At 42.4% G+C, this 27,447-nt stretch overlaps 1 protein-coding gene across 1 annotated transcript in view; it reads right to left on the reverse strand.

Moving 5' to 3' along the window:
* The window catches only part of CHRDL1 (chordin like 1), a 195,430-nt gene that overhangs the window by 93,346 nt on the left and 74,637 nt on the right, over positions 1–27,447 (reverse strand). Inside the window, exons 3-4 of the mRNA XM_073547654.1 lie at positions 2,353–2,465; positions 762–855 (exon numbers count right to left, since the gene is read on the reverse strand). Coding sequence (XP_073403755.1) covers positions 762–855; positions 2,353–2,465 — 207 coding nt within the window. The remainder of the gene's footprint in view (positions 1–761; positions 856–2,352; positions 2,466–27,447) is intronic.

Consider the following 27,447-nt stretch of genomic DNA (forward strand, 5'->3'; position numbering starts at 1 on the left):
TATGCTGTAATGTCTATTGTCTGTACAAGTCCCCTCTGAAATGTAAAGTGCTGCGGAATATGTCAGCGCTATAGAAATAAAATGTATTATTATTATTATTATTATTATTATTATTAATAACTGCTTACATATAACAAAAAATGCCATATGGATGACAATACAAATGACATTTTTTTCTGGATGAAAATTGACAATTTGTTATACACTTGTGTGCACTTAGCTTAAGAACACATTCAGATGTCAATTTTTCATGTACGAGTGCTATCTATGTCTTTCACGGATAGAACTTGTACCGATTATAGTCTGTGAGGAAGTTCACATGTCTGTGCATGAGCCTTTTATAGGCTACTCAGTAATAGGCGGGAACAATGGGTATTTCACACTATGTGGAAAAACCCATGTTGCTCTATGGTAAATGATACTGCAGAATTTTTTACAGAAGCAAAGAGATCTACCAGCAGCATCTTATTGAGAGCTTTGGGGAAAATATGTTGCTTTAAAAAGTATTTTCAGTTTATTTTTCCACAGGAAAAAATCTGCAAAAATGTCTCCGAACTCTCTTTAGAAACAGTAAGTTCTCTGACAAACCACATGTCAAACAAACAGTGGGTATCGGTTGCGCAATATGATAGTGGTGCCATAGTTCCAGGCTTCATGTGTAAGCCCAGCCTAGCAAATACAATTTCACTTCTAACAGAATGAAAGACAAAAATAAATATGCAAACTTAAGTACAGACATATCTGATTTTTATGAAGCATACCTGGACATCGAGGGCAGCACAATTGTGGAATATAGACAGGATTACTACAGTGAAGATTTGGACATCTCACTCTGCTGCACAAAACATTTCCACCCTGTAACAGAAAACTCCTGATCAATATTAATTGATTTCTGTATTTTTTTACACAATCATGTTTCACTTCTGTATTAGCTAGAATTTATCCCATGTTCAGACTTAAAGGACTGTCCCACAAAGCACATTTTAATCAGTGGATTTTGGAATAATAATAATTTCCATAATTGGATGTTGTAAAAAACAATGTTCCTGTGCTGAGATAATCTTTTAAATGTGCCCCTGCTGTGTACTGTGTAATGGCTGATACTTTTTGGGGAATAAAACATGTTTTTAAACAGGAACAGAAATGCTTTACCTCACAGAAAAAATCAGCTGTGATCCCGTGCTGTTCTGTCTGTATACTCTCTTTTGCTTCCTCCCCTGCCCAGGAGCTGTGGTATGATCAGACCATGTTCCTGCATGGTGAGACACAGCCATTACACAGTACACAACAGGGGACATTTATAAGATTATCTCAGTAAAGGGACATGTTATTTAAACACATCCAGTTGTGGAAATTATTATTATCCCCAGATCTATTGATTAAAATCAACTTTGTTGGTGGGAAAATCCCCTTAAGGATCATTAAAATACAGTATCAGTTTTTCACATACAAATTGTATCCATATTTTTAATGGATAGAAGCTGTATCTAGTATAGTCCTATGGGCTGTCCACAAGTTTGTATATCATACGTACATAGACATGGAGAAGTCCGATTTTGATCCGAGTCACAAATAAAAGTTGGAATTGCAAATCTGTGAATCCGTGAAAAATCAGACAGCACTCAGATGCCATTTGTGTATCATCCCTGTACTGTCTAACTGTCATGTTTGCTTTATATGAGAAGCTAGAAAATACTTCTCATAGACAAAAAATCTCAAGAAACTGATGGCAAAAATGAAAAATTGACCAAACAGTGATGAAAATCTGGTCCAAAATACTGAAGAAAATCACTCCATATTGTCAATGTGTTGATTGACAGCTCAACAATCTAATCTGAGACTATGAGGCATCGGCTGTCTCCATGTGTTCATTATTCTACTTAATTACCATGCTTCTTATCTAGGCTGTGTATCTAAGAACTCTGCCAGATGTACATTCAGCCTGTGAGGTTTGTGCGCTCTGTTCCTTGAGTTCTGTATGCTTGATCTTTTGCTGCCTGAACTTGGACTTCTTTCTGACTATCCGCCTGTTTAACCCCTTCTTCTCTGATCCATTATCCTCCTGGTACTCTGACCTTGGGACGTTACCTGACTATGCTTTTGTCTCTTCCTTCTATGACGTACCCTCCTGACTTCTGACCTTGGACTCCTTGAACACTGACTCACGGCTTGACCGTAAGTCAGAGTCACTGTTTCCAACCATATTTTTTAAAAAAACTGGAATGTTAGACAAGATCTTATTCTAGTAAATGACTTTTGTGATGTGACATATTGGAGACAGTTCACAATGGCAGTCATAAACTTGTAACAGTCATCAAAACCCTAACACAATATATAATTTTGAAATATTACCTCTCGGCACAAGCAGTTGACACAATATACAAGCCCATATGGTTCCAGGTAAGGGTGCCATCTCTCGCCAATTCGATACTTTCTGTCTTGGAAGACGCAGTAGGTCTCTGAATCTACAGGGGTGACAGAGGCGGCATTCAGTTACATCCTCAAGCTTCAGGGCACAACAGCGGTTAAGAGATGGTTTTGCTATAGTCAGGATTCTCATGATCGTGACTGTTCACTATATAAAGCAATGCATAGAAAGCTTGTGAAATATTTGTGTGGCTTCTCTGGTTTGTGTGCTTTGGCCTCCCAATCAGTTTATAATGTTCCTGGTCTCTGGAGCCTGAACAAGCCTAAAGGGAACACTGTACGCATTAGTGACTACTGGGAATACTCCATCAACCAGACCACAGAAGAACGGACCATTAGATCCAAAAATTGGAGGTAAACCCAAAGCTGTCAGCACCTCTGACTGTGAAGTCTACCAAGCAGCCAAACACTTTAGCTGAAAGAAAACCTTTCACGAATTGGCAGCTTATTCCGAGTCTAATGCCAAGAAAAGAGAGAAAGCAGCTGAGAAGCATATACCTACACATGATACGGTTTAGGCTGAAGAATGATATGCTAGTATGCAGACATGAAAGAGAAATGTTACAAGAAGAATAAATATAAGATGCATGACCACTTAGGCTTTTGAACCTCGATGTCCTCTGGTGGATCTACAATATCCATGGTATGTAAAGTCTAGCTCTTCTCTAGTAAGTAATAAAATTCAATTTCCAATATATCATCAGAACATGTTGCAATGCGACTCCATACGTAATTCTTGCATACGCGCCATTTTTATGGAGGAGCTGGATTTGCAGACCCTTTATTACCCTATTGCTTGATATTGATATTAGTTATCAATATAAATTACCAATCAATATTCCAGAGCTCAGCCTGAACTAAAGGTTGAAAAATGTTTGAGTGTATTTTCTGATTATTTATTAGGAGAGGAAAAGCAGCAGTTGTTTCAATGTACTTGAATACTTAGTAGCAACAAGACAAAGTGACCCTATACATGTTTGAAAGAAAAAACATGTCTATAAGAAAAAATGCTACCAATAAAATGTATGCTTATATATAAGTATACTCTGATAGCTGTGGTCTCCTAACATAACTCCACTTATATGCTATATGCAGCACAAAATATAATATAATATATAACAGTGTGCAAAAAGTAAGACTAGAAACATAAAAAAACTGTCTTTATATTCAGCAATGGCTTCAGCAAATGTCAAAGACAGACTGAAAAAAGCCGCGCAGGTGTTCTCAAGTGATCCTGGAGAAACGCTGGATTTTTCAACAAATATAACACATTTGGAAAAACTCCTCCTGCAAGAGACAAGAATCTGGTGGGATCATACCACATTATCCAACTATGTGGACAAATGTATGATTCCCAGAGGCTTGAGGATCAAAAAAAATTCCCACCAGTGCACTTACAGCTGAACTTGGAGAGGAGTGGAATGAAATTTTGAGCAAATTCCCTTTGGACCTCATGAGGCTGATAATCAAACATGAGGAGGCAAAGCTGCAGGAGATACAAAAGGACATTGACACGGCTAAAATAACGCTGGAAAAATATAAAGACTGTGCAAAATATGAACCCACAGTAACACAAATTCGTAAAAATGTATCGGATCGGGAAGAAGAAATTATGAAAAGGAAAAAACAAAAATTGGGGACAATGGGAAAAAAACTTTAAAAAACCCAGATCTATTCTAAAACGCAGCCAGTCTCACAACAGATCACAAAATAAAATGCACGTGTCTTTTACTTCCTCAGAATTGGACTTATCTGATATCAACTCTAGCACATCTGAAACATCTTTTAATGAGGATGGTGCGGGACAAAAAAAATAAAAGTTTCCGACAGACAAAAAACAGAAGAGGAGAGGAGGCAGGAAACACCAACACAAATCCAGATGTGACCATACGCTACAAGAAGAAAGGGATAAAATAATCCCAAATAGCGTATTGAATATCTCCTCACAAGAATTAACGCAAGATCAAATAAATGTACTCTCTTTGGGACTTAATCTTGTGCCAGCCCAAAAATTCAATATTTTTACTACCATCTTGGACATTAATAAATTCATCAGAAACCTGACCATAAAAAAACACTTCTGGAATGAACAAAAGGAACACAGGTCGAAAATGGAATTATCTCCCAATGAATATTGTCATATGGACTTTAAGGAACAAATGGCTCTTCTAACACTAAAAGACCTATGTAAAGATGAAAACATCAACCCAGAGAAAATTGAACAAGCAGAGAACTTTGATATAAAAAATCCATACTTTTACCCGGTGAACACCAGATCTGAATGCATGGACAGATTTCAGGAGGTTATGGAAAGAGAACTGAAAATTTTGGATAATAACATTAATGAGAAATACTGTAAAAATAAAGAAAATCTATCTAACACTCAGAAAAAAGCGTCTACTAGAACTAGAAAAAATGTAAAATGTAATCATAAAAATGTCAGATAAAGGGGGAGTAATAGTGGTGTTAAACTCAGAGGATTATAAAATGAAATTCATGGAAATGTTATCTGACAAAAAAATATATGAAAAAATAAGTGTAAATCCCATATCCAGATTAATTAAAGAGATTAATGAAATTATTGAGGATGGATTCAATCTGGGTGTGATTACCAAAAAACAAGCAGATTTTCTGATTGTTACTGACTCTGTTCTCCCCATAATCTATGGTAAACCAAAAATACATAAGGGAACAGGTATACTGGCAATGAGACCAATCGTCTCAGGTATAGGCTCAGAAAATGAGCACCTGGGGGAGTGGATAGACTCTATTCTACAGCCTCTAGTTGTCACAATTCCGGGTTACATCAAAAACTCTAGAGATATACTATATGACTTCTCTAAAAAAAAAAAGTGGACAGCAAATTACTCATGGTTAAGCTGTGATGTAATTTCTCTTTACACCAACATTCCCTGTTATGATAGAGTCACCGTAGGAGGCAAAAATAGAAATGCTAGCTAAGTCCAGAAAACCAGAGAAGTTGGCAGCTATCGGATTGCAGACCCCTGAACCTATCAACACAACTAGCAGTAGCCGTGGGGGGCTCCTACGATGCCCTAGGCCCCTCGATCACGGCCGGAGGACTACATAGCCTAAAGACAGAAAGGGAAATCTAAACTGCCCCAGAGCAGACCCCAAAGTAAAAGGCAGCCCCCCACATATAATGACGGTGAAGCAAGAAGAAAGAACAAAACACAGACAGAAAGATAGACTGAGCAAAGATGGGGCCCACGCTAGCTTAGATAGGAAAGGGCAGGAAGGCTGCTGTCTGCAATCCGTGAAAACCCCTATGAAAATAATAGCCAACAAACTGACAGTAAAAAAGGCCCTGAAGACGCTAGGCTTCAAAAAAGCTATGTCAGTACTCAGGAATATTCTGAAGACAGAGCAACAGGCAAAAGGAGATTCAGCTCACCCCAGCAGGGAATGGCAGAATCCAGAAAAGCAAGGAAAACAAAACACTAATGCAAAAAGGCAAAGAAGAAATCTTAGCTTTAGATGAGCAGGAATCAGACTGGTTTCCTAGAAGTCCACAGAGAAATCACCCGCAGGCCAGAAGGGCGTCGGCAGCCTTATATCCAGTCATTAACTCCACTCAGCCAGTCATCATCATCAGCCCCAGGTGTTTGACAATCAGGCTCACTACCTTTCTTCACCAGAAGAGGGAGTTCCTCGGGCCTCAGTAGTGAAGGGGAAAATGAACTCACAACAGTACCTCCCCCTTGAGGAGGGGTCACCGAACCCTCAACCATGCCACCAGGGCGATCGGGGTGAGCCCGATGAAAGGCACGCACCAATCTTTTGGCATGAATATCAGAGGCAGAGACCCAGGAATTATCCTCCTGACCAGAACCCTTCCACTTAACCAAATACTGGAGTCTCCGTCTAGCCAGATGGGAATCCAGTACTTTCTCTACCTCATATTCCATGTTACCTTCAACCAATACAGGGTCTGGAGGTGCAACCCCCGGAACAACAGGTTCAACAAACCTCTTCAACAAAGATTTATGGAACACATTATGGATTTTAAATGTGACAGGAAGAGCCAAACGAAAAGAGACCGGATTAATAATCTCCAAAATCTTGTAAGGTCCAATAAATCTAGGCTTAAACTTAGGAGAAGCCACCTTCATAGCAATATTTTTTGATGATAACCACACCATATCACCAACCTTAAATTGGGGACCAATGGTCCTATGTTGGTTGGAAAACCGCTGGGCCTTTTCCTGGGAGAGAGATAACTTATCCACCACTTGGTCCCAGATCTGGTGCATTCTCTCCACCACAGTGTCAACCCCTGGGCAGGCGGAGGGCTCCACCTGCCCTGAAGAAAATCGAGGATGAAACCCAAAGTTACAAAAAAAAGGAGACATCAAAGTGGCAGAACTAGCTCTATTATTTAAAGCAAATTCGGCCAAGGGCAAAAATGAAACCCAATCATCCTGATCAGCAGGAATAAAACATCTCAAATATGACTCCAAGGTCTGGTTTGTTCTCTCTGTCTGCCCATTGGTCTGAGGGTGAAAAGCAGAGGAGAAGGACAACTGAATTCCCAGCTTGGAACAGAAAGTTCTCCAAAATCTAGACACAAACTGGACTCCTCTGTCAGATACAATGTTCTCAGGAATCCCGTGCAAGCGAACCACCTGTTGTAAAAACAGGGGCACCAATTCAGAGGAAGACGGCAACTTAGGGAGTGGTACAAGATGAACCATCTTAGAGAACCTATCACAAATCACCCAAATAACAGTCATCCTTTGAGAGACAGGCATATCAGAGATGAAATCCACTGAAATATGGGTCCATGGCCTCTTGGGGACAGGCAAAGGCATCAACAACCCACTAGAGCGAGAACACGATTTAGACCGGGAGCACGTCCCACAGGACTGCACAAAATTCCTGACATCACGAGACAAGGAGGGCCACCAAAAAGACCGACTCACCAGATCTCTAGTACCAAAAATACCTGGATGACCAGCCAAAGCAGAGCAATGAACTTCAGACATCACTCTCTTCTTCCACTGGTCAGGAACATACAACTTTCCACTGGGACAACGCTCAGGTTTGTCCTCCTGGAACTCTTCCAGAGCACGTCTCAAATCGGGTGAGATGGCAGAAAGAACTACCCCTTCGCCTAAGATGGTAGCAGGCTTGGTCACCACAGGAGAATCAGCAAAGAAGCTCCTAGAGAGGGCGTCAGCCTTGACATTCTTAGTTCCAGGAAGAAAAGAAACCACAAAATCAAAACGTGTAAAAAACAAGGCCCACCTAGCCTGTCTAGGGTTCAAGCGCTTAGCTGACTCTAGGTAAATCAAATTCTTGTGGTCAGTGAGGACCAGGACTTGATGCTTAGCTCCCTCCAACCAATGTCTCCACTCCTCAAATGCCCATTTCATGGCTAACAGTTCCCGATTCCCCACATCATAGTTACGTTCAGATGGAGAGAACTTTCGGGAAAAGAAAGCACAGGGATTCATTTTAGATGTTACAGGATCCTTTTGGGACAAAACAGCTCCTGCACCAATCTCAGAAGCATCCACCTCTACCTGGAACGGAAGTGAGACATCAGGTTGCCGCAAAACCGGGGCGGAGGTGAATCTTCGCTTCAGCTCCTGAAAGGAAGAAACAGCCTCCGGAGACCAATTTAACACATCAGCACCCTTCTTAGTCAAATCAGTCAATGGCTTGGCAATACTAGAAAATTTTGCTATAAATTTCCGATAAAAATTAGCAAAACCCAAAAACTTCTGGAGGGCCTTCAAAGAAGTGGGCTGAACCCAATCGTAAATGGCCTGTACCTTGGCCGGGTCCATTTCAATAGTTGACGGGGACAAAATAAATCCCAAAAAAGAAATCCTCTGTACTCCAAAAAGGCATTTAGATCCTTTGACATACAGGGAATTCTCCCTCAAGATCCGGAACACAGTCCGAATATGTTCCACATGAGAATCCCAATCCTTGGAGAAGATCAAAATATCATCCAGATAGATAATCAAAAATTTATCGACAAAATCTCGGAAAATATCGTTCATGAAGCACTGGAAGACAGAAGGGGCATTAGTGAGCCCAAAAGGCATCACCAGGTACTCAAAATGTCCCTCCGGAGTATTAAACGCCGTCTTCCATTCATCCCCATGCTTAATGCGAATAAGATTATACACCCCCCTGAGGTCAAGCTTGGTAAACCAGCAAGCACCTTTAACTCTGGAGAATAGATCAGAAATCAGGGGTAATGGATACTGATATTTAACAGTAATTTTGTTGAGAGCACGATAATCAATACAAGGTCTTAATGATCCATCCTTTTTGGCTACAAAAAAAACCCCGGCACCTAAGGGTGACGAGGATGGTCTAATATGACCCTTCTCCAACGCCTCCTTAATATAGGATCGCATAGCCTCGTGCTCGGGTACAGATAAATTGAAGAGCCGACCCTTGGGAAATTTACACCCCGGTCTCAGTTCAATAGCACAGTCATAACTCCTATGAGGAGGCAGAGACGCAGACTCATTCTCACTAAATACATCATTAAAGTCCGCCAAATAATCAGGAACATCATGCGACTGAGGAGAGGTGGAAAACACCGGAGCCTCACTAAAGGCACACCGACAACCCCAACTCACCACAGACACAGATTTCCAATCCAAAACTGGATTATGAATTTGTAACCAGGGAAACCCCAGAACAATAGTATCATGCAGATTATGTAACACCAAAAACCTGTAATTTTCTTGATGGTCTGGGGCGACCCGCATTACCACCTGGGTCCAAAACTGAGGTTTATTTTTAGCCAAAGGAGTAGCATCAATCCCCCTCAAAGGGATAGGCGTCTGCAGAGGTGTCATCGGAAATCCACAACGTTTAGCAAAATCCAAGTCCATTAGGTTTAGAGCTGCTCCCGAATCCACAAAAGCCTTGGCGGAAAATGTGGACAGGGAGCAGATCAGAGTAATAGCCAGAAGAAACTTAGGTTGAATACCACCAATAGAAAACGTGTGTGCAAAGCGTTTCTCGCGTTTAGGACAGACAGAAATAATATGCGACGCATCTCCACAGAAAAAACACAGCTTATTACGCCTTCTGAACTCCTGACGCTGCTCTCTGGAAAAAACTCTATCACATTGCATAGGTTCAGACATTTGTTCAACAGGTGGCAACACCTCTCGTGCAGCTCTGCGTTCGCGTAAACGCCGATCAACCTGAATGGCTAAAGACATAGAATCGTCAAGACCAGAGGGAACAGGAAATCCCACCATAGTATCTTTTACGGCTTCTGACAACCCCTTCCGAAAGAGAGCAGCCAAGGCATTATCATTCCAGGTAGTAAGTACTGCCCACTTTCGGAATTTTTGACAGTACAATTCTGCAGAATCACGACCCTGGTTCAATGCCAGCAGGGTCTTTTCAGCCTGATCAATGGCATTAGGTTCGTCATACAACAACCCCAAGGCCTGAAAAAATGCGTTCACATTAGTCAGAATAGGATCATCTGGTTTCAAAGAAAACGCCCAATCCTGGGGATCGCCACGCAGCAAAGAGATGACAATTTTAACCTGCTGCGCGGAGCTCCCTGACGAGTTAGGCTTCAAGGCAAAAAATAATTTACAATTATTTTTAAAATTCAAAAATTTAGACCGATCCCCAAAAAATACATCAGGTGTAGGAATCTTTGGTTCAGCAGCATGTGAATGAGCAAGGTAGGCGGAAATTCCCCCCACTTCCGCAGCGAGCTGCTCCACACGATCAGACAATTGCTTTATCTCCATTGAGAGAAAAAAAAAATTCCCCCTACGGTCTCAGAGATATAGAGGAAAAAATATACACTTTTTTTTTTTACAATTCTTGAGTACCCTAGAATCTGCGGTATGGCGGGTGATTCTGTTATGATTGAGTCACCGTAGGAGGCAAAAATAGAAATGCTAGCTAAGTCCAGAAAACCAGAGAAGTTGGCAGCTATCGGATTGCAGACCCCTGAACCTATCAACACAACTAGCAGTAGCCGTGGGGGGCTCCTACGATGCCCTAGGCCCCTCGATCACAGCCGGAGGACTACATAGCCTAAAGACAGAAAGGGAAATCTAAACTGCCCCAGAGCAGACCCCAAAGTAAAAGGCAGCCCCCCACATATAATGACGGTGAAGCAAGAAGAAAGAACAAAACACAGACAGAAAGATAGACTGAGCAAAGATGGGGCCCACGCTAGCTTAGATAGGAAAGGACAGGAAGGCTGCTGTCTGCAATCCGTGAAAACCCCAATGAAAATAAGAGCCAACAAACTGACAGTAAAAAAGGCCCTGAAGACGCTAGGCTTCAAAAAAGCTATGTCAGTACTCAGGAATATTCTGAAGACAGAGCAACAGGCAAAAGGAGATTCAGCTCACCCCAGCAGGGAATGGCAGAATCCAGAAAAGCAAGGAAAACAAAACACTAATGCAAAAAGGCAAAGAAGAAATCTTAGCTTTAGATGAGCAGGAATCAGACTGGTTTCCTAGAAGTCCACAGAGAAATCACCCGCAGGCCAGAAGGGCGTCGACAGCCTTATATCCAGTCATTAACTCCACTCAGCCAGTCATCATCATCAGCCCCAGGTGTTTGACAATCAGGCTCACTACCTTTCTTCACCAGAAGAGGGAGTTCCTCGGGCCTCAGTAGTGAAGGGGAAAATGAACTCACAACAATTCCCCATAAATTAGCCATGCATGCCTTACAAAATCACTTAAAAAAACATAGTATGTACTCTGAGAATTTAATCAATTTTATTCTCCAAGCTACTTACTATCTGCTAACTCATAACTTCTTTTCTTTTGACGGCATGTATTTGTTGCAGAAAATGGGAGTAGCAATGGGGGCGAAATTCTCCCCATCGCTTGCAAACATAGTGATGGCATTCTGGGAATCCGAGGTCATATTTTCTCATAATAATCCTTTTGCAGAACATGTAATCTGGTATGGCAGATATATCGATGATATCCTAATTATATGGGACGGAGATATATCTGCCATACCTAGATTCCATGAATATATCAATACCAATGAACATGGTATTAGGTTTACATATAAACACAATCCTAACTCTATGATATTTTTGGATTTGAATCTGAAAGGTACAAATTATGAAATCTTTATTACAAAAACACACAAAAAAACACTCAGTGGCAATACTATATTGCACGCAACAAGTAATCATCCAAAACATACAATAAAAGCAGTTCCAGTTGGAGAGTTCATTAGACATAAAAGAAATTGTAGCGATTAAATTTATGGTTACCGAAAAATTTAAAAAACGTAAATATCCCACCTGGATGCTAAATAGAGCAAAACACATAGCAGATACAAGAATAAGAGAGGAACTAATAACCTCCACAACCACTAGAAAGGAAAACCATGAAGAAAATAAATACAAGAGAAGAAAAATAAAAACAAAAACAATAATAAATCCTATGTGTCCTTGCAATATAGTGCACAATTTGAACAAATCAAACACATCATAAATAAATTCTTGCCAATTCTATATGAGGATAAAATCTTGGCAGCTATATTAAATGAAGGCGTAAATGTGGTGGCAAGAAGAGGTAAAGCTATAGGAAATTATGTATCAAATATTATGTATAGCTCTAGAAAAAAACAAACTTGGCTGGAAACTCAAGGCTTTTACAAATGTGGTAGCAAAAACTGTACCACATGTAAATATGCGCTAGTAACAAAAACCTTCACAAATCAGGAAAAAACAAAAGAATTTAACATTAAAAAATACATCAATTGTAATTCAAAAAATGTAGTATACAAAATTAATTTCTCCATATGCAACCTATCATATATAGGCTGCACCACGAGAAAGATACGAGAAAGATAAAAACGCGCATTACAGAGCATCTTAGGGATATCAATAAAAACACTCTAAACCGCAACATATCAGGAGCTGCAAGGCACTTCATCTCAGCACATGGAGGCAATCTGGCATCATTCCAAATCAGTGGCATAGAACAGATCCAGAGGTCTGAACGTGGAGGAGATGACAAAAGACGTCTCCTCACACGTGAAGCCTTCTGGATCTACTACCTGAACACCAGAGCGCCCAGCGGCATGAACAAATGCAACGAAATAATGTTTCACTATTAAAGCTAATAGGGGATATTTTATTATGTATATATTGTTGTTATATATTTTGTCTGTCTTAAAACACTACTGCCAAAGCAGATCAGGAATCTATTATTAGTCAGAGTTAGTGAAATCACACACACACATGTAGAATAACTGTAATGCTGTTGAGCTCCTCCTGATTGGCAAGTGCAGGGTTTAAATGTGTTTCTGTATGTCAGTAAGTGCAGAGCTTTGAGAAAGATCTGTAATAGATCGAAACATGTCGCTTGCACTCATATTTGCACACTGTCTGTGTGAAAACTTTTTTGGAATCATTAAAGGATTAAATTTTTTAAAGGCGCTGGAACAAACTTTTTTTTCTCTTAATAAAATGTATGCAATCAACTATTCAATAATAAAATAATTATAAATCAAGCCATTAAAAAAAAATCATACTAACTATTGAAAATATTTTCTTGTGTGTATAAAGGGTTTTCTACAAGGGCAGTATTTTTTTTAAAGCACGGTATGTGCATGACTATTGCTAATATATAGTACAAGCACGATATAAAATTTCTTTCTTGTACATTTGTGTCTTTTTGATTTCCTTCTGCCCCTTTCTGCATCTATAAGAGTGGTGGACTGTAATGTTGAATTCCTGCCCCAGAAGACAACAATCTCCTTATGTAAATCATGTCATCCGTTTTATGCATACATTGTGTATGTGAAGTGGGAGTGACTATAGGGTAAGATAAGATTTGGTAAGCATTATAGGTGTAATCTGCTTAATGTATCATGTGGGATAAGTATTGTTAGTATAATAGGGATAGGGAAGTATAAATGTAATATGCTTAATGTATGCAAATGCCATGCATAATGTTTGTAACAGTATATCTGTCAGCTACAGACATAGGGACAAACATAGTTAAAGTTTGAGACTAGCTCATAATGGGAGGGACAAGCCCCAGTAAAGGGGATCTGCTTCCTAATTGCAGATCACATAGGGATGTACAGTAACCAAAGTCAAGTTCAAGTTGCAGTAGTTAAACATCTTTCGTTCATGGCAGTGGGAGGCCTTACTGAAATCCTTTGAGTACAATCCTGCAACATCCGGAGATCAAGGATCGGTACAGGTACTACGAAGAGCGCCATATCTTCTGGCATACAGGAGATGATAAACTTGGAAATGCGTGATGTGAAAGTAATGGATCCTGGGTGCACTGTGGGACAGGATGGGAAATCCCTGAGGCTGACAGGAGCTGTAGATATAGGGATATTCCAAGAGGAATGGATAGTAAAGCTGAAGAGATACTGTACTAAGGAAAAATGAACTAAGAAGTGTTGTGACCGATATTGCATGTTACAATCTGATGAACTTGAACAATCCAGTAAATATTTGCTTGTTGAAACGAACTGTGTCCCCTGAATGCGGCATCTCCTGAAGATGAAGGCCTGGAGAATGCGGAGGCCTCAGGACTACAAGTGAGAGTCATCCACTCCACACCTGGTAGCACACTGGGACTGGGACACTATTTTCCTGTATAGTGCATTGTGGAGCAGCAGCTTGTCCACAGCTTCGACACTCCGTCACTTTTCACATCCATCTTCACAAAGCTGAGTGTGCTGTCTTATTCTTACCTGCTAAAGCTACATTACCCAGCTGCACACTGCTCCTCCTCAGTGGTGCAGGCCTTCCCTCCCTTGTGTGCATCCTGACAGAAATAGATAGATTTCAACATGGGAACTTTTTATTTGCATGGATAACGTGATCATTAAAGGTTTTGAATGTAGTGACTTTGACCCACAATTTGACCAATTCATTGCTATTTATAAACTTCACATTTCATTTTTGGTTCACTGGGATCTTCAGAGCATAATCATGCTTACCCCTGCATGCATAGCTGAGCACAGAGTAGCACAATCATGCTGTTAGGGCAAATAGTATGCCATGAGAGGGTCTGAGGGATGTTTTATTAGACAATGTCAAAGGTACATCTATTTTTTATTAATCAGGCAGGGTCATTAGGTGCAAATACAGCGTGTCCGTAAAGTCATGGTGCATTTTTGACCAGTCACAGGAAAGTATACACGTATACCACAATCCCTATATCTGTCGCCCTTAGACTTTTACTTTTGGGTTTATGTGAAGCAACATGTGTACATTTAAAATATCAATGACATTAATCACTTAAAACAGAGAATCACAGACGTTATTCACTCTGCTACACCAGTCGTCTTTACTAGAGTTGAGAGAAACAGGTCGGCCAGATTCATAAGTCGCTGACTTATGGCAAAGTCGGGTTTTGCTGACCGAAACCCGACCAAAGCATGAAGTCGGCCATGCGGTTGGCAAAACGAGCGCCAAAGTCGTCTTTCCCAGAATGCTTGCACATGACTTTTTTCAGCTACTGAGCAAGGACGTACACTGTGGGCAACGAGATGATGTATGCAGCATCCAGGGAGAGAGAGAGAGCGAGAGAGAGATTTTGCGGACTTTAAAAAAGCGGTCCGGCATGTAGGTGTGCTTACTGTCCTCCACTCACTCCCTGCTGACTTTGCTTCCCCATTGACTTGCATTGGGTTTCGTGTTTCAGTCGGACCTTCGACTTTTCCCAATAGTCGGCCGATTTCGTTCGACTCGACTTTTGAGAAAGACGGGTTTCATGAAACCCGACTCGACCCTAAAAAAGGCAAAGTCGCTCATCTCTAGTCCTTACTCGTGTGTGGCAAGAACTTCACTATCGTTTGGATGTGTGTAGGGCAACAAATGGAGCCCACATCGAACTGCACTGAATAGGTATGGAACTGGAAGAGTTTGTCTTTTATTTGGAGCAGATTTCACATTTCTATTGTTTTCTGTTGCTTTCCAGTGACTGGTCAAAAGTGCACCGTGACTTTATGGACACACTATACAGCTGAAATTTTCAGCACAACATAACTGGGCTGTGCCACAACATGTCAGATGCTTTATTAGACAGGGTCATTAGATACATCTGAGCATGTCCTACCAACAGCACTTGGACTTACAGCAGTAGACGTTAAAGAGAACCTTGGGGGGGTCATGATTAAGGGGTAATAACAGCAAATCAATGCAGATTCAAAATTAAGTTCTATTGACACACTTGATTTATTCTGCATATATAAAAAACTGAAACCACATTACGATTTTGGTAAAATCCTTTAGGGTTGTTATGATGGAAGACGAGATCACAGTATTAATACATAAGAGCTGCAGTCACTGCAGCATCCAGAGATTCATGATCAAGTCAGAGATATTTAGGAATGAGATACTCAAAGCTATAAAAATAAGGTCAAGTAATGATAAATAACGAAAAAGACCCATTTATTATTATTTATTATTCAAGAGAATATTTTAAAAAATATTAGTTGCATTCTTGGATTTACCTTACACTTGCCTATCTAGCAAATCCATAATGCATCACAGGAGATCTGCTTGGAATTCGTCCATTTCAAGTCAACTCTACATGAAAGCTATTGCAGCCTTCACTAGCGAACAAACTCTGAATGCTTTCAGCATGAAAGTCTTTTTATAATTTATGTGAGATTTTAAAACCATTTTAGTAATTTTTTTATGTGAATAAAAATATATATACAGAAAGATAACTATATGGAATAAAGACAAAAACTATAAAGAACAAAAACAACAAGAGAATCCCATATGTAAGGGATGTTGCTATACATAAAAAGGGAGGAAACTATGTTTACTATATACACACACAGTATTTTTACATTACACTCCATTGAGCACTAAGCGGCATTATAGTTTTAACACAGTTTGACATTAATACATACAGTATCTATGCTATTTATATAATCAGATGGTTCCAGAGTTATGTCAATTGTGTTCATAGTCTGCCAATCTAAATGATTACTAGTACAAAATATTTAGTTTTTAGAACCCTCATTATTAGATTCCTCTGAAATGATGGAGTTTTACCCACATTCTAAAACATAACTCCAAACGGTATATTATTTACATATACGTTCATTACCCGTCTACCTCTATATGTAAACTGACTCATATTCCACGAAGGAAAATCACATGAGGGATGGTTCATGAACGAGCTTCCTCGGATGAACAGGAAGTATAAACCTCGCAGAGCCTCCTGTAATCCTACTGTTAATGATGTTGACCTTTACAAGTGCCATGTTTTGGTTCTTGGAGCTGTAAATGAAACCTTCTTCCTACAATAAATTAGGCAGGTGCTTCAGGAGCCAATTTTACCCTTTGCACAATCCAAATAGGCTTTATATTCCTGTACATAAAATTAGCAGTGTACTTAATGGATGTTTTCATGTAAAACATAGGGCAAGAACTTTGAAAGGGTTAAATCTAAACTGCAGGACACAACGCATTTCTATTTGTGCTATTGTAACAATCTAAAAGTGAATATTATTGACAAATGTAATTGAAACCTAACCCTATTTTATTTCTATTGTATGCACAAACTCAAATGATTTATCTGATGATGCATAATTTGTGCATCATTATAACTCAGTTAACCCCTTACCTACAATGGACGTAATATTCCGTCCATGTGACCATGGACCTAATTACCATGGACGGAATATTACGTCCCAGCGATCAGCGGCGCCCACGTGGTGCGCGCCGCTGATCGCGGCCGGGTGTCAGCTGATTATCACAGCTGACACCCGGCACAATGTGTCAGGGGCGGTCACGGACCGCCCCCGACACGTTAACCCCTTGTACACCGCGATCAAACGCAATCGCGGTGTACCGGGGGTTAAAGGGAAGCATCGGCAGGGAGGGGACTCCCTCCTTGCTTCCCTGAGCCCCCCACGGCAGCACAATGTGCAGCGCTGCTGTGGGGGTCTCTTTCCCTACAGGCCCCCGGATCCAAGATGGCGACGGGGGCCTGTAGGGAGCTGACTTCCTCACTGCCTGCAAAGCGCAGGCATGAGGAAGTCTGCAGAACTGCCTGTGACAGATTGCTGATCTGTCACAGTGATCTGTGATGTGACAGATCAGCGATCTGTCACAGGACAGTGATGTCCCACCTGGGACAAGGTAATAAAGTAAAAAAAAAAAAAAAAAGTGTTAAAAATAATTTTGAACAATCGCTAAATAAATTAGTAAAAAAAAAAAAAAATTCCCCAATAAATCCATTTTTTCAAAATAAAAAAAACAAAACAATAAAAGTACACATATTTGGTATCGCCGCATCCGTAGCGACCCGCCCTATAAAACTGTCCCATTAGTTAACCCATTTAGCGAACCCCTTAAAAAATAAAAATAAAAAACTAAGCAAAAAATAATGATTTATTATCATACCACCGAACAAAAAGTGCAATAACGCGCGATCAAAAAGACGCATATAAATATCCATGGTACCGCTGAAAACATCATCTTGTCCCGCAAAAAACGAGCCACCATAGAGCATCATCCGCAAAAAAATAAAAAAGTTATAGCTCGCAGAATAAAGCGATGCAAAAATAATTATTTTTTATATAAAAGTGTTTTCATTGCAAAAAACAGACAAAACATAAAAAAACGACCTAAATGAGGTATCGCTGTAACCGTACTGACCCAAAGAATAAAACTGCTTTATCAATTTTACCGCACGCGGAACGGTGTAAACGCACCCCCCCAAAAGAAATTCATGAAACGCTGGTTTTTGTTCATTCTGCGTCCCAAAAATCGGAATAAAAAGCGATCAAAAAATGTCACGTGCCCGAAAATGGTACCAATAAAAACGTCAACTCGTCCCGCAAAAAATAAGACCTCACAAGACTCGGTGGGTCAAAATACGGAAAAATTATAGCTCACAATATGTGGTGATGCAAAAACTATTTTTACAATAAAAAGCGTCTTTTAGTGTCTGACAGCCGCCAAACATAAAAACCGCCATAAATAGTAAATCAAACCCCCCCGTTATCACCCCCTTAGTTAGGGAAAAATAATAAAACTAAAAGAAAATGTATTTATTTCCATTTTCCGGTTAGGGCTAGGGTTAGGGCTAGGGTTAGGGCTAGGGCTCAGATTAGGGTTAGGGGTATGTTGGGGTTAGGGTTGGAGTTATAATTGCGGGTTTCCACTGTTTGGGCACATCAGGTGCTCTCCAAAGGCAACATGGCGTCTGATCTCAATTCCAGCCAATTCTGCGTTGAAAAAGTCAAATGGTGCTCCTTCCCTTCCAAGCTCTGCCATGCGCCCAAACAATGGTTTACCCCCACATATGGGGTATCAGCCTACTCAGGACAAATTACAAAACAACATTTGGGGTCCAATTTCTCCTGTTACCCTTAGGAAACTAAAAAATTGGGGGCAAAAATATCATTTTTGCGTAAAAAAATGATTTTTTTATTTTCATGCCCAGGCGTTATAAACTTCTGTGAAGCACTTGGGGGTTCAAAGTGCTCACCACACATCTAGATAAGTTCCGTGGGGGGTCAAGTTTCCAAAATGGGGTCACTTGTGGGGAGTTTCAATAGTTTAGGTACATCAGGGGCTCTCCAAACGCACATGACACCCGCAGACCAATCCATCAAAGTCTGCATTCCAAAACATCACTACTTCCCTTCCGAGCCCCGACGTGTGCCCATACAGTTGTTATGATTCCACCACACGGCAGGGGAAGAAGGTGCCACTGAGCTCCACCCACCACTGACCCTACCTACTTGCCGGTCCCACCCTAGCCGGTGGGCGACAACTGGGCGGCGGTCCCTACCTCGGCGTAAGTGCAGGGAGCTACAGTGAGGGTAAACCGAGGGTGGAATGAGTGCAGGACAACCTAAGGGAGACAAGCAGCAGCAAGGAGGACTCCTAGAGTGAAACTAAAGAGTGAATGAACCTGAAGGGTAAAACCACGAAACCCCAAGCTAACACAAAAAATACTAAGATTTCAGCAAAGACAAAAGCGGAAAGCTGGAGTCCCAGAGGTACTCAACGAAAGAGAGACCGGGAGGCTGTCAGAGGTTGTACCGGACAGCGCTGTAGGGAAGACAGGAATCCGTACCACAGAAGAATCACCGGCAAGGAGTGAGAGCCCTGTGGAGTGTTAAATAGGAAAAAGGTGGGACATAAGCACAGGAAACAGTGAAGCAGCCAATCACCAGAACGGAGGAAGAACGATGAACGAAAAAGAACTAGTTGATCAGAAACTGTATGTTAAAACTGGTTGTGTGGCACAGCCAGTAAGGCAGCGAGACTTGCTGTGGAACACAGACTAGACCCCAGTACGAATCCTGACATTACCCCCTCCTTTATGAGGGGCCCCTGGACCCTCACACAGGGAAGGCTTCTCAGGAAAATTGATATGGAACCTCTTACATAACCTGGGAGCATGAACCTCAGAATGAGACACCCACGACCTCTCCTCAGGGCCATACCCCTTCCAGTCCACCAGGTACTGCAGGACCCCACGAACTTTCCTGGAATCCAAGATCTTTTTTACCTCAAACTCGGGGTGACCAAGTACAACAACAGGAGCAGGAGGTGTGTCAGCCGGACAAACTGGAGGTACATAAGGTTTTAGGAGAGAGACATGGAATACCTTATGCACTCTCATCGCCTGGGGGAGATCCAATTTGACAGAAACAGAGTTGATTATCTGAGATATTTTAAAAGGACCAATGTACCGGGGAGCCAGTTTACCAGAGGGGACTCTTAGTTTCAGATTTTTAGTAGAAAGCCACACTTTCTGCCCAACTTCAAAGGAAGGACTTCTCCTCCTTTTCATATTAGCAAAGTGGCATTGTGACTCATGAGCCTTTTTGATGTTGCTTTGTTGCTCCCAAACTGACCGCAGATCAGAGGAAACAATCTCTACCTCAGGATTGTCCGAGGGGTCCTCAGAGAAAGAGCTGGATTTAGGGTGAAATCCCATGTTGCAGAAGAAGGGAGATATCCCTGTGGAAGAGTTCACCCTATTATTTATGGCAAACTCTGCCAGGGCAATAAAAGATGCCCAGGTCTCTTGCTTATCAGCCACATAGCAACGTAAGAATTGTTCAAGGGCTTGATTGGCCCGTTCTGTCTGCCCATTGGTCTCCGGGTGAAAGGCCGATGAGAAAGCAAGGGAAACGCCAAGTTTACTACAGAAAGCTCTCCAGAATTTGGAGACAAATTGGGTACCCCTATCTGACACAATATTAGAAGGAATTCCATGCAGCCGCACCACATGATTTAGAAACAAGGGGACCAATTGCTTGGCGGATGGCAATTTGGGTAAAGGAATAAAGTGCGCCATCTTACTAAAGCGATCCACCACAACCCACAAGGTAGTCATTCCCAGGGAGGAAGGTAAATCAGTAACAAAGTCCATGGAAAGATGGGTCCATGGCTTGGAGGGAACAGGTAGAGGACATAGTTCACCCAAAGGCCGTGAGCGGTTAACCTTAGACCGGGAACAAATGTCACACGCCTTGACATAGGCAGTGGCATCCCGGCGTAAAGTCGGCCACCAAAAATTTCTGGAGATTGACTGCAAAGTACCAGAGATACCAGGGTGACCTGAAAGAGGAGAGTTGTGGTGTTCATTCAGCAGTCTCAAACGCAAATGACAGGGAACGAACCATTTATTATCAGGAGAGCCGGACAGAGACAGATGTTGAAATTGCTTAACTTCAACAAACAAATCAGAGGAATTAGCAGCCAAAAATACTTTATCAGGTAAAATGGGAACAGATGGGATGTTTGACGGTTGTTCAGGCAAGAAGCTTCTAGATAGCGCGTCTGCTCTGGCGTTTTTGCAGCCGGGTCTGAAAGAAATCACAAAATTAAAACGTGAAAAGAACAACGCCCACCTTGCCTGTCTTGGATTAAGCCGTTTGGCCGTTTTGAGATATTCAAGATTTTTATGGTCGGTGAGGACAGTAACAGGATGTTTGGCCCCCTCCAGGAAATGTCGCCATTCCTCAAAGGCCAATTTTATAGCGAAAAGTTCCCTATTCCCGATATCATAATTTTTTTCAGCTGGGGAAAACTTCTTTGAGAAGAACGCACAGGGTTTCAAATGAGTCAAAGACGAAGTCCCCTGTGAAAGTACTGCCCCCACCCCTGCCTCCGAGGCGTCAACCTCAACAACAAAGGGTCTCTCCTGATCGGGCTGGGTAAGAACAGGAGGAGTGGCAAAGCTCTCCTTAAGAAACGTGAAGGCGTCCACTGCATCTTTACTCCAGTTTACCAAGTCGGAACCTTTCACAGTAAGATCTGTGAGAGGTTTCACCACAATGGAGAAGTTCTTTATAAACTTGCGGTAAAAATTGGCAAACCCCAGAAATCTTTGAAGAGCTTTCAAAGATGCAGGACGAGCCCAATTAAGAACCGCTTTTACCTTCTCCGGCTCCATTGTGATGGCCTGGGGTGTCAAAATATGACCCAAAAAAGATAGACTTTGGACCCCGAAAATACACTTTTCTTGCTTGGCGAAAAGTTGGTTATTGCGGAGTACCTGAAGAACATCCCTTACATGATTTAAATGTGAGTCCCAGTCAGGAGAGAACACTAAAATATCATCCAGATAGACGATTACATAGCGGCCAATAGCATGTTGGAAAATATCATTGGTGAAATTTTGAAAAATCGCCGGAGCATTGCACAGCCCAAAGGGCATAACTAAACACTCGAAGTGGCCCTCGGGGGTATTGAAGGCGGTCTTCCACTCGTCGCCAGCCTTTACACGAATGAGATTATACGCCCCTCTCAGGTCCAACTTCGAGAACCATCGAGCCCCCTGAACCTGGTTAAACAGGTCCGGAATCAACGGTAGTGGATATTGGTTACGGACAGTTATTTCATTAAGACCTCGGTAGTCTACACACGGCCTAAGTCCTCCATCCTTTTTACTGACAAAAAAGAAACCTGCGGCCAGGGGTGAGGTGGACGGACGGATATGCCCCTTTCTTAGAGCCTCTTGTACATATTCACGTAAAGCTTCTCTTTCAGGAGGTGATAAATTATATAGGCGTCCCTTAGGGAATTTACAATTGGGAACCAAATTGATAGTACAGTCATAGGAGCGATGAAGTGGCAACCGCTCAGACTCCTTCATAGAAAAGACATCTGCGAATTGGCCCAAAAGATTCTGAAGAGAAGCTTGTACGGAGACGATACCACAAACGTGTGTTAACAAGCATTTCTGTGAACAATCTGCACCCCACTTCTCCAATTCACCAGAAACCCAGTTAATGTTGGGGTTATGGAGCTGGAGCCATGGAAGCCCCAGTATGACACTAGTTGGGAGGTCATGCATAACCAAAAATGACAGCTGTTCCACATGCAGTACACCAACCTGAAATGATAGCAATGGAGTACAGAGACTAATCTCCCCATTTGCTAGTGGGGTGTTATCAATACCAACTAATTTAGTGGGGTGAGCGAGTGGAATTAAAGAAATACCCAATGAGACAGCAAACTCATAACACATAAAATTAGCAGTAGCCCCTGAATCAATCATGGCAACTCCTTCTCCCTTAGAGGAGGTGAAAGCAATAGAAATTGGCACTAAGAGTCTCTTAGAACTTAAAGGAATTACCTGTCCACCCACAGGCCTAGGTGGTGTATTCCGAGAAGATTCCTGTGGAGTGCCAGGGCGCCGCGGGCAATCCTTTATCCAGTGCCGAGGATCTCCGCAGTAAAAACAGGTTCCAGGTGCGTGGCGTGGACGGCAAGGACTTGGATCTGTGGTAGCTTGCATGGCTCCCAATTCCATAGGTTCGGCAGCTGGCAGATTCGGAACAGCCGGAGTGACCCTAGAGAAAACGGAAACTTGTGCTGCTGCCTGCTCCGATCTCCTCGCCCTTAACCTGCGATCTATTCTGACCATTAAAGCCATCAGCTCTTCCAGAGACTGGGGCCGAGTGTAGTGTACCAATTCATCCTTTAGGGCTCGTGAAAGGCCCCGCTGAAATTGATTCCGAAGGGCGGGATCATTCCAACGGGTAGCTAAGCTCCATCTACGAAACTGGGTGCAATAAACCTCTACCTCCTGATCACCCTGGGTCAGGGAGGTAAGGTTTGCCTCGGCCAGAGCGACTTGGTCAGGCTCATCATAAGTTAACTCTAGGCTCAGAATTAGTTGTCCCTGCAACGGCAGCTGCTTGAATTTGCTCCTGACGCTGGACCTGCGCAGCAAGATCTTGCACCAGCTGAGTAAGACCCTGCATTTGATTGACTAAAGAGGTCATAGCGTCCATAGGGAAGGCCGGTGATTCTGTTATGATTCCACCACACGGCAGGGGAAGAAGGTGCCACTGAGCTCCACCCACCATTGACCCTACCTACTTGCCGGTCCCACCCTAGCCGGTGGGCGACAACTGGGCGGCGGTCCATACCTCGGCGTAAGTGCAGGGAGCTACAGTGAGGGTAAGCCAAGGGTGGAATGAGTGCAGGACAACCTAAGGGAGACAAGCAGCAGCAAGGAGGACTCCTAGAGTGAAACTAAAGAGTGAATGAACCTGAAGGGTAAAACCACGAAACCCCAAGCTAACACAAAAAATACTAAGATTTCAGCAAAGACAAAAGCGGAAAGCTGGAGTCCCAGAGGTACTCAACGAAAGAGAGACCGGGAGGCTGTCAGAGGTTGTACCGGACAGCGCTGTAGGGAAGACAGGAATCCGTACCACAGAAGAATCACCGGCAAGGAGTGAGAGCCCTGTGGAGTGTTAAATAGGAAAAAGGCGGGACATAAGCACAGGAAACAGTGAAGCAGCCAATCACCAGAACGGAGGAAGAACGATGAACGAAAAAGAACTAGTTGATCAGAAACTGTATGTTAAGACTGGTTGTGTGGCACAGCCAGTAAGGCAGCGAGACTTGCTGTGGAACACAGACTAGACCCCAGTACGAATCCTGACAACAGTAGTTTTCTCCCACATATGAGGTATCAACGTACTCAGGACAAATTGGACAACAACTTTTGGGGTCCAATTTCTCCTGTTACCCTTGGGAAAATAAAAAAAATGGGGACTAAAAGATGATGTTTGTTGAAAAAATACGATATTTTTATTTTCACGCCCGGTCGTTATAAACTTCTGTGAAGCACTGGGGGGTTCAAAGTGCTCACCACACATCTAGATAAGTTCATTAGGGGGTCTAGTTTCCAAAATGGGGTCACTTGTGGGGAGTTTCAATAGTTTGGGTAGATCAGGGACTCTCCAAAAGCAACATGACATCCGCAGACCATGCCATCAAAGTCTGCATTCCAAAACGTCACTATTTCCCTTCCGAGCCCCGACGTGTGCCCATACAGTAGTTTTCTCCCACATATGAGGTATCAGCGTACTCAGGACAAATTGGACAACAACTTTTGGGGTCCAATTTCTCTTGTTACCCTTGGGAAAATAAAAAAATTGGAGACTAATTGATCATGTTTGTGGAAAAAATACGATTTTTTTATTTTCATACCTGGGCATTATAAACTTCTGTGAAGCCCTTGGGGGTTCAAAGTGCTCACCACACATCTAGATAAGTTCCTCAGGGGGTCTAGTTTCCAAAATGGGGTCATTTGTGGGGGGTTTCCACTGTTTAGTTACATTAGGGGCTCTCCAAAGGCAACATGACACCCGCAGACCATTCCATCAAAGTCTGCATTCCAAAACGTCACTACTTCCCTTCCGAGCCCTGATGTGTGCCCATACAGTAGTTTTCTCCCACATATGGGGTGTCAGCGTACTCAGGACAAATTGGACAACAACTTTTGGGGTCCAATTTCTCCTGTTACCCTTGGGAAAATAAAAAAAATGGGGACTAAAAGATGATGTTTGTGGAAAAAATACGATTTTTTTATTTTCACGCCCGGGCGTTATAAACTTCTGTGAAGCACTGGGGGGTTCAAAGTGCTCACCACACATCTAGATAAGTTCCTTGGGGGGTCTAGATTCCAAAATGGTGTCATTTGTGGGGGGTTTCCACTGTTTTGGTACATCAGGGGTTTTCCAATCGCGACATGGTGCCCGATCTCAATTCTAGCCAAAAACGTCAAATGGCGCTGCTTCCCTTCCGAGCTCTGCTATGCGCCCAAATAGTCATTTACACCCACATATGGGGTATCAGCGTACTCAGGACAAATTGCACAATAACTTTTAGGGTCCTGTTACCCTTGGAAAAATAAAAATTGTGGGTGAAAAGATCATTTTTGTGGAAAAAATATGATTTTTTAATTGTACGGCTGTACGTTATAAACTTCTGTGAAGCCCTTGTGGGTTCAAAGTTCTCACCACATATCTAGATAAGTTCCTTGGGGGGTCTAGTTTCCAAAATGGGGTCACTTGGGGGGGTTTCCACTGTTTAGGTACATCAGGGGCTCTCCAAACGACATGGCGTCCGATCTGAATTCCAGCCAATTTTGCATTGAAAAAGTCAAACGGCGCTCCTTCCCTACTGAGGTCTGCCATGCGCCGAAACAGTGGTTCCCCCCCACATATCAGGTATCAGCGTACTCAGGACAAATTGCACAATAACTTTTGCAGTCCAATTTCTCCTGTTACCCTTGGTAAAATAAAGAAAATTGAACCTGAAGTATTTTTTTTGTGAAAAAAAGTTAAATGTTCATTTTTTTTTTAAATATTCAAAAAATTCCTGTGAAGCACCTGAAGGGTTAATAAACTTCTTGAATGTGGTTTTGAGCACCTTGAGGGGTGCAGTTTTTAGAATGGTGTCACTTTTGGGTATTTTCTATCATATAGACCCCTCAAAGTGGCTTCAAATGTGATGTGGTCCCTAAAAATAAAATGGTGTTGCAAAAATGAGAAATCGCTGGTCAATTTTTAACCCTTATAACTTCCTAACAAAAAAAAATTTTGGTTCCAAAATTGTGCTGATGTAAAGTAAACATGTGGGAAATGTTATTTATTAAGTTTTTTGTGTGCCGTATCGCTGTGATTTAAGGGCATAAAAATTCAAAGTTGGAAAATTGCGAAATTTTCAAAATTTTCGCCAAATTTCCGTTTTTTTCACAAATAAACGCAAGTTATTTGAATGCAATTTTACCACTAACATGAAGTACAATATGTCATGAGAAAACAGTGTCAGAATCACCGGGATCCATGGAAGCGTTTCAGAGTTATGACCTCATAAAGGGACAGTGGTCAGAATTGTAAAAATTGGCCCGGGAGTTAACGTGCAAACCACCCTTGGTAGTGAAGGGGTTAAAGGAATTGTCCAAAATTTCTATTGCAATTCTTCCCTTAATCTCCTCCTTTTCTTTGATCCTATATAATCTCATACTACAATTAAAATACAGGGTGGCCATTTATATGGATACACCTAAATAAAATGGGAATGGATGGTGATATCAACAGGCCTGGCCTGGAACAGGATGGAACAGCAACACCGGAGGTAGGACTGGAGTAGGACGGCAGGCCTGGAACAGGAACACCGGAGGCAGGACTGGAGTAGGATGGCAGGCCTGGAACAGGATGGAACAGGAACACCGGAGGCAGGACTGGAGTAGGACGGCAGGACTGGAACAGGAACACAGGAGGCAGGACTGGAGTAGGACGGCAGGACTGGAGTAGGACGGCAGGACTGGAGTAGGACGGCAGGACTGGAGCAGGTTGGATTAGGAACACCGGAGGCAGGAGACGGAGAAAACAGGAACACTGGAGCAGGACTGAGAATAACAGTTAGCGAACACGGAAGACAGGCTGCGAGGCTGCTGCAGGAAACACTGAGGACGGCACCAAGAGACTGTAGAGAGCACAGGAGGAAGCAGGGCCCAGTGTGCAAAGTAACACAACGATCAGGTGCCTCCCTCAGGGAGAAGCGGCCTGATATAGCACCGTCTGGACTGCCATTGGTCAGAAGGTGCTTCCAGGTCAGGGCACAGCCGGAGCACAAGAGGCAGCAGGGAGGCGCGGCCTATGGCGCATGTGCATTGCATGCAGGGATGGCGTCGGCCGCGAGCCCGTCAGAGGTGACCGCCGTGGCCATCGGGTGGAGAGAGGCTGCGGCGTGGG

The sequence above is a fragment of the Dendrobates tinctorius genome, unplaced genomic scaffold (genome assembly GCF_039654945.1).
Source record: "Dendrobates tinctorius isolate UK_male_01 unplaced genomic scaffold, ASM3965494v1 ptg000154l, whole genome shotgun sequence".
Taxonomy (NCBI): domain Eukaryota; kingdom Metazoa; phylum Chordata; class Amphibia; order Anura; family Dendrobatidae; genus Dendrobates; species Dendrobates tinctorius.